At 42.1% G+C, this 15,289-nt stretch overlaps 1 protein-coding gene across 3 annotated transcripts in view; it reads right to left on the bottom strand.

The window, feature by feature from the left end:
* The window catches only part of Dennd6a (DENN domain containing 6A), a 48,384-nt gene extending 33,339 nt beyond the window's left edge, over window positions 1-15,045 (bottom strand). For 2 of the 3 annotated variants that reach the window (XR_015639381.1, XM_087588046.1), the window contains exons 1-3: window positions 14,747-15,045; window positions 4,246-4,284; window positions 4,106-4,148 (exon numbers count right to left, since the gene is read on the bottom strand). Coding sequence is in view for 1 of the 3 variants with exons in the window: in NM_001134467.1 (NP_001127939.1) it covers window positions 4,106-4,148; window positions 4,246-4,284; window positions 14,747-14,974 (310 nt within the window). In the remaining 2 variants the exon portion in view is untranslated. The remainder of the gene's footprint in view (window positions 1-4,105; window positions 4,149-4,245; window positions 4,285-14,746) is intronic. The other variant, NM_001134467.1, reaches the window with a different exon arrangement.
* Window positions 15,046-15,289: the final 244 nt, after the last annotated feature.

Below are 15,289 nucleotides of genomic sequence, written 5' to 3'. Positions count from 1 at the left end.
CCACCCGGCCGTGACTACTGTGGCTGTGGTGGGACTGCTCACAGACAGTACTTTTGGTCACATCATCTCAAGTGTAGAAGCACAGACACGTATAGGTGCAAAGGTATAGAAGTGCAGAAGTTTGGAAATACAGAAGTGAGCAAGTGTAGATGTGTGCAAGTGTACAAGCACAGACTTTGAGCAGTGGAAGTGTAGGAGTGCTGCACTAATACCACTTCATAAACTGGCTACTGGCGTGTGACCAAAGGAACATGTACATCGAATACACTTAAAGTTCTTCTAGCAATCTGATGTTAGCGTGACAAATTTATGGTTTGGTTTGGTTTTGCTAATACTTTTCGAATTTCACTTTTTCTGATCTTTTCTTTAGCATGTATTTTACAAATGTATTGGTCCATACAGACATTAAAAAAGCAAAAACAGGCCTTTCAGCACAGATAATTTAAGGAGTATACAGTATATTACAATGTCCTTTCTCTTTGACACAAATATTGTCTGCAGCCAAGTCTACCCACGAGGTCTGTTTCTTCCTTGAATTCATTGCTACTTAAAATCCTCTCTACTGAGCCTATGTTTTCTCCCTTGACATATAAAATGTGAAGATTACTGTCCGTGAAGATTAGGCTGAAGGAGCCCATGCATTCAGTTGGTGACGATGGTAAACAATGAGGGAAAGGTTGGCTACTGTGGCTGACAGCAAGCACACTCTAAATTTTTACTCAGAAAAAAAAAAAAATGCATGGGACAGAAACAAGGACCAGCCCAAGTTTTCTAAATTCATGATGATCAAAGGCGTGTGCACAAGCGGACAGTTACAGGCCCAACAAACCATCGCTTCCTTGTAACTTATAAAAAACACTGTCTTCTGTGTAGTCTTCATACAGTCTAAAGTACTAGTCTACTTTGTACGTGTGTTTGGGGGCTGTACCACAGGAAGGAAGCCCTGATTTATGACTCTTTCCTAAAGTCTGCTCTGCTGTGCCAAGGTTTCCTTCCACAGCAATAAAAGCTATTTTGGAAATTTTAAATCAATCTCAAAGTTGGCAGTGTAATTATAACTTCCATTTTTGCAGGACACAGAGGGAAAACAGTGGTTTGGATGGAGAGCCACGAGAACTCTGGGCGCTGAAGTGGTCTCCAGATCATGTTCATCTGTTAGACCATCAAGGTCTGCTTTCACAGTCTTTTGCCAATCTCGCTAATACGTTCCAACCAGGCTTTGAGTAAAATGAACTATAATTCATTTGATATGGAGTTTATTAAAAAGATACTTTAAAAAACATTCTATAGGTCATTCATATGCCTAAAAGATTAGAATTTTTATTTATATAGATTTATGATGTTGGGAATTGGTTCTAATGCTTTGTTTTATTTTGGCTCCCAAAAAGCCTCAATTCCAGACCTCAGGGTCCCTGCCACCAACTGGCTTTGATTGATAAAAAGAATTGCCATACAGCCAATGTCTGGGCAGAAAGACAAAGGACCAGAGAGAGGAGACAGAGGCTCACCATGACTCAGAGGGAGAAGGATCGGATGTAAGAGCTACAGGAAGAAAAGCAACTAACAGGTAAGGATTAGTGGACACTCCCACGACTGGCTCTGGGGTAGCAGAGATGAAATGTTGATTTAGCAAGCTGACATAGGAAAGTTGGAGGGTAGAATGTATGTTAACCTCAGGGAGGAGTAGAATGCCGGGTCATTGAGCTAGTCAAGGCATATCAAAATTAGCTATTGTTATCTGTCTTCATTCAGGTCCAGAGAACTCTTGGGTAGGCATGTGCTTGTGACACACTGGGATCCAATGCCATTTAAACTTATAAATGACCTATACAGATACTATTAAATAATTTATTAAAAAGGCTATCAAGTGCCAGGTGTGGGTCATTAATCCCAGCACTTAGGAGGCAGGGGCAAGAGGATCTCTGGGCATTCAAGACCAGCCTGGTCTACATAGTAAGTTCCAAGACAGCCAGGGCTATGAAGTAAAACACTATCTCAAAACAAACAAACAAACAAACAAACAAACAATGATAGATAGATAGATAGATAGATAGATAGATAGATAGATAGATAGATTAAAAAAAAAAAAACAAACCGAAGAAAACCAAACCAAACCACCAAAACAAAAAAAGGCTATCAGGTAGTTCTGTGATAAGAATTCTTGCCTGGCATGCTCAAGATCAAAGTTTTAATTCCCAGTGATACAAATTAATTAATTAATTAATTAAAAATTTTAAAGGCTGTCAAAATACCAAGTATTTAGCTTTTAGTCTTATTTGGAGGAGAAGGGAAGTTCTTCCTCTAGTCTCTGGGGCTCAGTAGCTAGGATCTGTGTATTAAATTGAACAATAACAATAAAACATTTAAATAAAAACACTTAGCCAGGCACCGTGCTGCACCTTTAATCCCTGCCCTTTGGAGGCAGAGGCGACAGATTTTTGTATCTTTGAAGGCAGCCTGGTCTACAAAGTGAGTTTGAGGACAGCCAGAGTAGTTACAGAGAAACTCTTCTCAAAAAACTGGAGGTCGGAGTGGAGGGTAGTGGGCAACAGAAAAGACTTATTTTATATGTTTCTGAAAATGTTACAGAAAATGTTAACATCCAAAGGGAACTTGACACAATTTTAAAAGGTTAAATTCAGAAATTTGTCCAGACACATTAAAAAACTTACCCTTTTAGAATTAGTAAACTGTGGGAAGGTAAACATGTATGGAAAACTATAGAAGTTATTTAGCAAAGTTGTTTATACTGATTCTAGTCAATGTCATCTCTAGGGAGAGGTTAGAATCTTAGGTCGGCAAGATGGTTCAGAGAATAAAGGCACTTATTACCTTTATCGACCCATGGAACCCACTTACATGACAAGAAACATCAGTCCTATGAAGTGGTCTGCTGACCGTGCCAGCCATGGCACGTGCAACCATAACACACACACACACACACACACACACACACACACACACACACACACACACACACACAGAGTGGGGGTGGGGGTTGCTATGACAGACAGTTAGCATTATGGACCAAAACCATTAAAGGGTCTAAATCAGTTCAGATACGAACAAAAGACCTGCTAGACTTGATGGAGAACAATATCTAATTAGTAAGAAACTAATTTTCTTTCATGTCTTTCACCAAGGCTTAGCTCCACATACATAAGAAGGAAAAAAACTGCAAGCATTTATACAGAAAGAAAATTAATAATAGTCTGTCAAATCTCTCAAATCAGGTAAATTGTCAGGACATTAGAAATAAGCACAAAAGGTAAGAAAACTGAAGTCTACTTTAAGGGTTCCCTCTGTGTGACCTGAGAAGCTGAGTGTTCTGGTCACTGTAAGTTTATAAAGCTGTCTTGAAAGTAAAATACAGAGGTAGCCTGAGAGGTATCAATGGTTAGGACCACACAAGCACAGCTCATAGGAACCAGAGAAAGCAACTTAATAACAGGCAAATGTGTCCACGGTCTATAAACAAAGCACTATTTCAAGAGCTTTACATGATGCAGTCAACTCATATAAACAACTGGAAATAATTGATGACAGTATTTCACCACTATATTCTTGCTGGTTCCTGAGTTTTGGGAAAACTTGGAGCTAGGGAGATGGCTCAGTGTTGAGAGTTTGTAGAGGACCAGAGAGGCTCTTAACTGCCTTAGGCCCCAGCTCCAGGGTGGGGATATCTGCTGACCTCTTCTGGCCTCTGAGAGCACTACACTCATGTGCACAAACCCACATTCATATACACACATCATTTAAAAAAAACGTTTACTGCTTTTACACAGTTCCAGGCAAATTTTTAAGTTTTGAACTGAAAATAAACTATACACTATAAGTTACCAAATAAATGATCTTGTCTTTATTTTAAGAATGTATCGTTCTTTGTAATGTTTTACCTTATCACACCGTAACAGTAACCTTAAGAGCTGAACAAAGTGAAATCAGTAATGACAGGCATCATTAAACAAACCTCAAAGTCAGTGAAGTGCTGAGCTAAAATGGATCATGCAGTCTAACATGCCATGTTGCTACTTGCCATATGAAGACTATAAACCATACTTTATACATAGAACAAGATTCAAAAGAAATGTCTTATGAATGTTACCTGAATTTGAGTCTGGAAAGGACAAATAGCAAATGTTCGTTTTCTGAAAGGGAAAAGCAGAGTCATGGATGCTGGTCCGCACACTCCAACAGGAACAGGCAAAAGGACAGCAGACTACACAGAGAGACGCATTTACTTACTTCTTTATCAGTGAGTTTGCAATGCTGAGGATAAATTACCTGGAAGAAAGAAGTTAATTTATGTTAGCATAGAATGGGGATGCCTGAATTCTAGTTGAGTATAGCCAAAAAGGTTTTAAGAAATCAGAGCTGGGGCTGTGGTGTCACCCGTAGTCACAGACACTTGTAAGGCTTTATCAAGAGACTACCTTGAGCCCCTTCAAGGCTAGCCCAGAAACTCTGTCTCACACATAAATAAAAATATTTTTTAGTAATTAAAAAAAAGGAAGGAGCTAAGAAGAACTAAGTAGAAGTTACATTAGCTTTAAAAATTACATCAAAATTAGCTCTAAGACTGGTGAGACCTAAACGCCTTCTCTTCCTGTTTGAAACTTAAAATCTAAAGAAAACATAATCTCTATTTTGACTCATACTTGTTCAAGAAATAACTTTTCAGTTGAATCCATGAGTACTATACATCAAAATACTTAGAGGAAAAAAATTACCTAAAATTTAAAAAATGTCTACCATACAGCCTATCATAACCACACACACCCCATTCCTTTGAATAACTGTCTTTCCCTAGTTTAGCACCTGCAGTGACCATAGAACCCTTTGAGGAAAACAGCTGCCTATCAGTCTCTGTAGTGGAAGGAGGTCGGGGCCAAAGCAGCTCCTGCCAGAACCAGCAACAGTCAGTAGAGGACACAGACATCATCCTACAGATCAGCCCACTTCCCCGAGTGACTAAAAAGTAGGTTTTAGCAGGGTGTGGTGGTAAAAGTCTATAATAATCTCAGCACACAGGAGACTGAGGCAGGAAGATCACTATGGGTCTGAGATTAGCCTGGGCAGCACAGGGTAAGTTTCAGGACAGCTCGGGTTAAACACAACTCTTGTCTCAAAAAAATTCTAAAAAGAAAAGGAAACCACCCCTTTCTCCTCCAGCAGTATTGTTACTCAATACTTTTTCTGTCGTTTTGTTATTGTTGTTGGTTTGGGGGGAGGGGTTATTTGTTTGTGTTTTTTGGGTTTTTTTTGTTACAGAATCTCATATATCCCACACCAAACTGAGACTGAGAGAGCTGCAAATGTATACATGGCTTAGAATTTAATATTTTCTATATACTCAGCATGATGACTCAAAGTCTACAACCTTCAGTTTGAAGTAGTTTATCTTTCATTGTCTTGGTTTGTTGGAGACCGCTCGACTGTGTAGTAAGGACGGTCTTGAACCCCTGATCTTTTGCTCCAAGTGCTAGAATCACAGATGTGAACTACCAAACCTGGATTTGTTTTTGTTGTTATTGTTGCTGCTGTTTTGTTTTCTTTGAGAATTTGCAACTTTGTTTTGTTTTAGGTGTTTTGTTCTTTGAGAGAGAATTTTACTATGTAGCCCAGGCTGGCCTCAAACTGAATCAACCCTCCTGTTTCAACCTTCCAAGTGCTAGGATTACAGCCATACATCATGATACTGCCTTTCTAAATCATGCCATATAATTTATATTTTGAAATTACAGGGTTGGGAGAAAAGCTTTTATTTAGCATGCTTGAGATCCCAGGTTCAATTCCCAGCACCACAGTAATGCTTAACGGCAAAATGTAATTGTTTAAAAGTAGATTGGGGTGGGGGGGCTGGAGAGATGGCTCAGCAGTTAAGAGCACCCGACTGCTCTTCCAGAGGTCATGAGTTCAATTCCCAGCAACCACATGGTGGCTCACAACCATCTGTAAAGAGATTCAATTCCCTCTTCTGGTGTATCTGAAGACAGCTACAGTGTACTTATATATAATAAATAAATAAATCTTTAAAAAAAAAAGTAGATTAGGGGGAAAATTCCAGCAGTAAAGATTCAAAATGAGGCAGGAAATTGTAGAATGTTTTCCTAGCACTAATGGAACTGTGAGTTTGCTCCCCAGAGCCATATAAACTTGGCACAGTAGCACATGCTTATAATTCTAGAGACAAGAGGATCAGATCAGAAGTTCAAGGTCAAGATCTTCCTTGGTAACAAGAGTTCAAGATCATTTTGATATACTTGAGACCTTGTCTCAAAAAGTGTGTGTGTGTTGGGGGGGAGGGGGTTGCATATAGAGTGTTCTGTTGAAGAAAAACATCAACAACACAAATGGGATCAGAAGTTATGGGAATTCAGGAAGCAACAGTGGCTTCGTGATCTTTCTCCTAATATCTTAAGCGCTTTTTCTCATCTAACTCTGAGCTAGAGCTCAAACTGGTTTGTTTCCACATGTCAATTTCTTCAATACTCTTTGCTTCCAACAAAACCTCCTACTGTAGCTGGGATAGAGCTCGGCATTAAGAGTATATGGCGCTAGGTTCCATGCTTAGCTTCAAAATAAGAAAAGAAGTACGTAAATATATTTAAAACATTCCACATTAGTAATGTGATAGTTTACTGTGTTCTAACAACCTTCTACCTGCTGTTCGTGTCTTACATTATTTTAATCAATGTAGGAGAGAGACAGGTGGCAAAAAGCTAACTCCTTACAGCAGTGCTTATCTCATCAGTGGAGCTGTGCTCTGCATCACAGACTTTGAAAGAGCACTCATCAATAAATTGTTTTCACAACCAGGTCTGCTGGCACAGGTCTATCATCAGAACCACTTGAGAAGCAAAGGCAGGAAAATGTAAGTTTAAGACCAGCCTTAACTAGAGAGAGAGTCCAAGTTGGCCTGGACAACTGAGTGAGACATGTCTTAAAATAAAAAGTAAAAAGAGGGTTGGGATGGAGCTGGAGAGGTCCAGTGTCTGCCAACCATTGGTTGAGGCCAACACACACAAACATAATTTTGTTTTCTCATGTCAGCTTGAACTAGGTTTTTGTCACCTTTAACAACAAAAAGAAAGGGGTTGGGGATTTAGCTCAGCAGTAGAGCGCTTGCCTAGCGAGCGCAAGGCCCTGGGTTCGGTCCCCAGCTCCGGAAAAAAAAAAAAACAAAAAGAAAAAAAAACAAAAAGAAAAAAAATATTCATGGTCAATTTTTCCCCAAATAGGAATTCATAAAAGAACTACCTCTCTGTCATTACACTTAAGACAGTCTCTAGTCCAGAGAAGAGACTTATAAAACAAATACACCTTTGCTTCATCTGAGGACACACCCAATTCACTCTATTTGACATGAGTATTAGCGCAGAATACTTCATACGTATCCAAGTCTTCCTTTGTTCATGCTGAGATTATTTTACTTGCAATTGTGAAAGCAGAGACAACATCTAGAACCCATTACTAGCATGTTCTATTTCAGTTATAGTTCATGGAAATCTCACTATATGCAGGGCAACTGGTATGAGCCTAAATCCTAGCACTTAAAAAGCCTAGGAAGGAAGATTCTGGGGTCAGACTGGACCATGTGGAGGTTCCAAGCCAACCTGCACAACACGGTGAGGCTGTCTCAAAAATGGATGTTTGACTGCAGCCGAGTTGGTCAGGAGCTTGTTGAACTCAGTCATGCTGGTGGCCTATGACAACTTATCTTCAGCAACTCTATGCTTAGTTCTCCTGTCCTTCCAATGCTATACACACACACACACACACACACACACACACACACACACACACACACATACACATGCACACGCACACACACGCACACACACTGCACAAATAAATACATAAAAATGTAAAAGAATCAAGTGCAGGAGAGCATCAAGGGTTCTGCTGACTGTATTAGTCTTCTGAGTTACAACAAATAGAGGTGGGACTGCATGAAAAACAAAGATAATTAAGGCCTGAGTAGGACCACAAAAAAAATAGTTTTTTAAAAAAAATCATTCACACATATATGAACTGTTTCATTTTATTTTACCACTTTGTCTTTACACAGGATATGTGTGTAATATATATTACATCCCAAGGCAAGAAATGTTTTAAACAAACTATTTCCAGAAAAGTAGATGGATCTGCTATGACCCTGCACAGCTGCCTTCAGTGTGAAGACTGTGGTCTCTGAAGAGATAACTAAGAACATGAGTTACTGGTGGTATCACATGTACACACATGTAAAAGAAAAGGCCTGGAGCTATAACTAAGCCAGCCATATCTACCATGCTGTCGTGTGGAACAGTCTGGATCCAACTCTGGTAGCATCAAACAAACAGCTAAGAAGCACAAGAAGACAACAGCTTAGTCATAAGGAAAATGCAAATGAAGGCAAGATAAAAGATCACTCCTACCCATTTGGACATTCCAAAGAACAGATAAGAGTAGCAAGGATCAGGAAAAACTGGAATCCTTTTATGTTGCTGGTAGAAACATTGTCATATACAGCCAAGTCACTTTATCTCTATAAACACAACCAAGAGTAGGGAAAAGGTGCCCTGTGAAATCTAGTGCCAGGTACCCTGCTGCACTCACGGTGGCCACAGAAATACCTCCTGTCAGTGAGCAGATAAACAGATGTGGCACATGCAAACACATGCTACACTACTCAGCCATAAAGGACGAGCAGACAGTGTCCAGCCTCCAGCTGCATCCTCACCCCAGGAAGGCAATGAGGGCAGCCCAGCACCCATGGTAAACTTACTTAGACATTGTGAGATACACTTTTGTGACTTGGTCCTGTAGTTCTCAAGCATTACCTTTGTAGACAATGAGGTATTGCAATATCAAATGGCTGGACACACCTGACAGATGGACCCTGAAAACATGGGAAGTGAAAGCAGCCAGAAGAGGCCACATGTATGAGTCATTCATGTGAAATGTACACAGGAAGCAAAATTGAACACAGACTTTTGTGTGCCCCAGGGCTGCTGACAAAGGGCTGTTAGCAGACATTGGTTTCCTTTTAGAAGGGAGGGAATGATCTATTAGTGGTATGAGGTATGTGGTTCAGGAAAATACTAAAATCACTGAACTGTGTTCTAATTGGATAGATCTTACATTATGCAAACATCTGAACTAAAACAAGCAAAACCCCTAGCAGCCCTTGCCTGGGCTTTGGATTTTCCTGCACCTTCCTGTGGCCATGCTTAGGACTGCTCAACTATTCTGATCTTACCTATCAAGTTCTGTCCAGGACGTGAAACAGAGCACATGCTCTTCCTTTCTTCTTTTCTATAGCTTTTATTAAATGAAAATATATATTATTTTTATTAGGTGACATAAAAAAATTAATTTTTCAAGTTTTAAAGGCTCCAAATCTCATCTCACATTGGAAAATGTTCACTTAAGTATTAGAAAACTTACTGCAGCTCTTATTTAACTCTTTCATTAAATAATAATGAAGATTGATTGATTGATTGATTCTGGAGCTGGGGACTAAACCCAGGGCCTTGTGGTTGCTAGGCAAGCACTCTACCACTGAGCTAAATCCCCAACCCCAATAATGAAGATTTATAACAATTACCCTCACCTCATCACCTCCCAGAGATCAGGGCACAGGGGCCCGTGCCTGTGGTCTCAGTATTCAGGAGACAGAAACAACATGATCACCTGAGCTCGGGCTTGTGACACCAACCTCAGCAGCACAGCAAGAGCTCAACTGTTTGTTGTTTGTGTGCATGTGTGTGTGCACGTGTGTGTGTGCGTGTGTGTGTGCGCGCGTGTGTGTGCGTGTGTGTGTGCGTTTGTGTGTGTGCGTGTGCCTAACAGGGTACCTAACAGGGTGGGTAGCTCACTGGTTAAGACACCTAACCAGGGTATCTAACAGTGTGGGTAGCTCACTGGTTAAGACACCTAAACAGGGTACCTAACAGGGTGAGTAGCTCACTGGTTAAGACACCTAAACAGGGTATCTAACAGGGTGAGTAGCTCACTGGTTAAGACACCTAACCAGGGTACCTAACAGGGTGGGTAGCTCACTGGTTAAGACACCTAACCAGGGTACCTAACAGGGTGGGTAGCTCACTGGTTAAGACACCTAACCAGGGTACCTAACAGGGTGGGTAGCTCACTGCTCATCTAAAAGACCCAAGTTTGGTTTCCAGCAGCCATGCAGCCATGTCAGGTGCCTCACCCTCACTTACAGCCCAGTTCCAGGGGGATCTGATGCCTGCACCGAGGGAGGCACCTGCACTCGATATATTAGCATACATGGTTTGTACGTACCCTATGTAGGAAGTGTGGTCCCAGTGCAGTGCTGAGCTAGTGGCCTAGAAAGGAATAATGACGGTCTCAAGGAGATTAGTCCTAGAGAGGACTTTACATTTTCTTTTCATTAATTTTCAAAAGAAACTGCCCCACTACCCCATGGTCTGGCTTTCCTTCTCACCATATGACTCCTTCATTACGTTCTCATTGTAATGTCACCCGCTAAGGTCATGAAGCCAGGCCCTCGATAACAGATGGTACTGCCACTACTAGACCTCTAGGCCTGTGAGCTAAATAAACTTCTTTCCCTCATATATCACCACTGTCCAATACTTCGTTCCCATTACAGGAAACATAGCAACACAGGGTCCTCTGAGCACGACAGCTGAGAAGCAAGCTATTATTCCATTCCAAAAGAGACTTTAGTAGTACTGCCCTCAAGGTTGGTCCTGTAATACCTAAAGGGACTCTTATTAACTGATTAAATGAGAAATATAAAGCTCTAAAGACCTAAAGTTCACTCTAATTTCTTAAGTTTTAAGACGTTGAGGCATTTGGATTCCAGGTTTCCAGGTTAGAAGGACTCGGGATGTTTTATTTAGCATTGCTGTGTAAGGGGAAACCCTGAGGAAGGCAAGCCGTCACTGCCAGTAACTCAGGAATCTCGCTTTCCGTTATCACTGGCATTTCACAGGTCTGCACTGCTTCGGATTTCTCCGAGTACCTTCATCTTTTACTCAGGATAGCTCACATTATTAGAGCGAATAAAGCTTTTGGAACCAAAGGAATCAAAATTCTGGTTTACTAAACTTTATGATTTGGGGTAAGTTGGTTACATTTCAGAGTCCTTACCTTAAAATAGGAAATTGAAAACATTTCTAGAAAATCAATGCTACCCAAAATACATTGTTTTGTCTCAAATATCATTCTAAATGCTTTCCCAACACTAATTTATCTCACAAAGCAATGGTGTAGGACTACTGTTGTCCTACAGAGAGAGCGGTAACTGTTATCCTACAGAGAGGTTATGTGGCTCAAACTCAAGTGCTATTTGCTGTTGCTGCCTGTAGGAGGGCAGGTTGTCCTAGTATAGCCTTGGCTGGCCTGGAAATCCCCTGTAGGATAGGCTGGCCATGGCCGCCTTCTGCCTCTTCAGTGCTGGGCTTACAGGTCTGCAGCACCACAGACTAGGCTTCTAATTGCTACTCCACGCAGTCTCTTTGGTGATGTAAAGTGGCTCTAATTCTACATTTTGTTTGCTTTTGTTTTGTTCTGTTTTGCTTTTTAAAGAATGCTGACATCCCTCCAGGGCTTCAACTGGATTATTCATTGGGCTCTCATCTTTTGTCAAATGATCCTAGGTGTGGATTGTGCATTTCTAAGAAACAAATGTATAGCCCGGTGGTGGTGGTGTGGTTGCATCTGCCTTTACTAGTTCTACCACTCAGGAGACAGAAGGTGGATCTCTGAGCTGGAGGCCAGCCTGGTCTACAGAGTGAGTTTCAGGACAGCCAGGGCTACACAGAGAAACCGTCTTGAAAAACAACAAAATAGGATGAAAAAAAGAAGTAAATATATAGGTTTTCTGGCATAGCAGAGAGCCCCTGAATCCTGATGCTGAGACTGATGAGGCTGGCAGCTTCCAGGACTGTGCTGTCCCCATCTGTGACTGCTATTCTGTAATCTTCCTTTTGAGCCTCCCTGGTTGTCACTTACAGACTTAGGCTGTAGCCACTACATCTGTCACTCCCAACACATCTTAACTGCTACTCCTATACATTTGCAACACACATGCAGCTTATATATATATGTGTGTGTATGTGTATACATGTGTATGTGTATATATATATGTGTGTGTGTGTATATATATATAGCTTCAACTATTTCATATATTCATTCCTGCTTTATGTTAATTTAAAAAGAACTATTTCTCCTTCAGTAAAATAAATAAAAGGCTCGGCACGGTGGTGTGCTCAGGAGACAGTAGGCGGATCTCCTGAGTTTGACGCCAGCCTGGTTTACATAGGGAGACCCGGTCTCCAAGAATAAAGCTAAGGGCCAGGGAGAAGGCTCAGCTGTTTAGGGGAATCTGCAGCTGCCAAGTCTTTAGGCCTGAGCATGGCTCACAATGAAAGAAAGGAATCAGCTCCTGTTCTGTGCAGTACTCACTGTGCGCACAGTGACACACACGCATGCCCATTCACTCACACGCGCACACAGATAAACCACTAGTTAATCCCAGTGCTAGGAGGTAGAGTGGTGAGGGGTGTAGACTGAGACAGGAAGACTGCTGTGAGTTCAAGGCCAGCCTGGGCTACATGTATTCCAGGAGAGTGAGATCTGGTCTCAAAGTAAAATCATCTTACATCTAGTGTTTGTCTTTCTTTAGATCCTTTATGAAGGAAGGAACCTTCCTCTCCTATCTTTCTTAAAGCAGTGATCCTTAATCTGGACACAGAATGTAACAAAGAATCCATGGATTAGTTCAAACAGTCTAACTATAAACAGAACTTTGTCTTATTTTCCAAGAAAGTTCAAACTGTTGATTTTTTTTGAAGCAAAAAACAAAACAAAACAAAAAAACAACCTAAGAACTACTTCGTAAAGAAAACTGCTGTGGGAAATAAAATTTAATATGTAACCTTTAATGACTTATTTTTCATCACCTCAACTTTGTCGAGATATTCCGCTTATTAAGAAAAGGAAAATACTCATGAAAAAGCAATGTTCCAAATGATGAGATTTTAAAAACGAATCAATGGAGCTAGAGAGATGGCTCATTGGGTAAGAACACTCTGGTTCCAGAGGACCCAGGCTCAGCGGCAGCTCTCAGCCATCTGCCGGCCCAGTTCAGAGGCCCTGATGCCCTCTTCTGACCTCTAGGCAGGAGAGTGGAGCTGGGACACACAGGCAAGCAGAACATCCACACATAAATAAATCTTTTTTAAAAATGTGACCAAATATAACAGCTTCTGCTTTCCAATTTTTATTTTGCCACACATGTAATTTTAGTTTATTATTAAATTACTAGTATAAAAGATGGTCTTCAGGGGCTGGAGAGATGGCTCAGCTATTAGGAGCACTTGCTGCTCTTCCTGAGGATGTGAGTTCAGTTCCCAGCACCTACGGGACCAGAAGGACTGCAGATCGAGTAGATCTAACCCCCTTTTCCAGACTCCACAAGCACAAGATACAAATGCTCTCTACATACAGACATGAAGGCAAAACATTCACACACACATTATATAAACAAATCTTTAAAAATAAATGTCTTCAGTCCTTGGAGATTGTTATCCCTGTCTCAAATAAAATACAGAATTGCTCTATGTACTAACTCTAACAACAAATGTTTATTGAATACTATGTCAGGCAATAAATTTGATCCTATTGACTGTGTAGATTAATTCTTAGGTCTCCACCTTATTGTCTCAATCCATAAATACAGGTTAGACCATACTTTATGTGCATGTTCACCGGACTCGCATAGTGCCTGGATCTTAATGAAAGCTTCAGTATTTAAATGAATACTGACCCAAAAGACAAGAGAGGGTGGGATACACAAGCAGCAGTTTCTCGTTTGAAACAACCAGACCACCAAAGTTAGAATAAGATTAGAATCTTTCATGGATGCCAAAAGAACAATAACAAAATACTAAAAACTTCAGAACATATGCCTTTCTATTAACTTTTTCCTTGGATAAATTAAGACAAACCTTTTATGCTAGCAAAAAAGAGGGGGGGCGACTAAATGATGGCAAAAATGAGTGAGATTCGAAGGCCTTTTAGGTAAGGATGTTACGATATCTGAGATTTTTACAAGTCTAAGATTTTCCCACTGACATTAGGTTTCTGGGAGCTGTTACAGAATCTGTATTAAGAAACAGCAGGGGACGGGGGAGGTGGTGTGGGAACAGCTCTTGAGAGCTTGCCTAGTTTTCAGAAGGCCCTGAATTCTATTTGTAATGCTAGGGAGAGACTTGGAGGGAATGGGGGCCCAACAACACTCCACCCAGAAAAGGGAAGCAGAGAGAAAAAGGGAGAAAATGCATGCTAAGCATTTTGACTCGGACTTAGTGGGCCGATCTATGAGTTAACTCAATTGGCAATACAGTCAGCCCACAGGATTGGACGTGCACGTTTGGCTACTATAATTCACATATGCTGGGGGGGTATTGTTCCTTTCTTGAAAGTTCCAAGCAAACATCCTGTCTGCTGCAGCCTTTTGTGGGTGCCGCTACCCTTCAGTTATCGCTGTGTTTTGTTTTGTTTTTTTAAAGAGGAACATCAACAAGTATTTAGGAGGGGCCTACAAAGAACTTTTCACCCTTAGCCGCAGCCCACGATCCTCCCACCGAAAGGCCGGAGAAGCGCCGCCCAGCTGAGCCGCGCAGGGGCTACGAGCCACGCCCGGATGCGCCGCGGCCAGGTCCCGGCCGCCCAAGGGTGGAGACAGGGTGCGGCTCCGCCTCACCTCCACCGCCTGGCCCAGCTCCAGGTCGAAGCCCACCACACACACGCAGTGTAGCCAGGCTGAGAAGCCGTCCCAGCGCAGCAGGCCCCGGCGGCCATCGTCCTCCTCATCGTCCTCCAGCGCGACTCCCGCCGCCGCAAGGGCCGCCGCCTCGCGCCCCTCGGCCCCAGCCTCGTCCAACGACCCGCGGGAACCGGGTCCGAAGACCGCCTGGTCCCGCAGAGCCATCCGCCACCCCCTGTCCGCTCGAGCCGCCTCCGCCGCGGACCGCGCCGCAGAGCGCGCAGGCCTCCGCGCACGCGCACCGAGTGCTGCCGCAGCAGCTCCGGACTCCCTGGATAGGGGCGCGGCCACGAGCCACGTGACCCTGGGAGCGGGGGTTCAGTGTGTTTCCCTGCACGCCGCCACCCCTGCTGCTGGCGCCGACTGGCCTACTGGTCTTAGAATCCTCATCTCGTCCCGACGACAGTACAGCAACGAATTATTCTCGGAATGACACAGTTCATTATTAAAGTATCACTAAAACAGTGGTGTTTAATGAAA

This window comes from Rattus norvegicus, chromosome 16 (assembly GCF_021556685.1).
Source record: "Rattus norvegicus strain SHRSP/BbbUtx chromosome 16, alternate assembly SHRSP_T2T, whole genome shotgun sequence".
NCBI lineage: Eukaryota > Metazoa > Chordata > Mammalia > Rodentia > Muridae > Rattus > Rattus norvegicus.
Note: the sequence above shows the minus strand (reverse complement) of the source record. Positions and strands in the feature narration are given on the sequence as shown.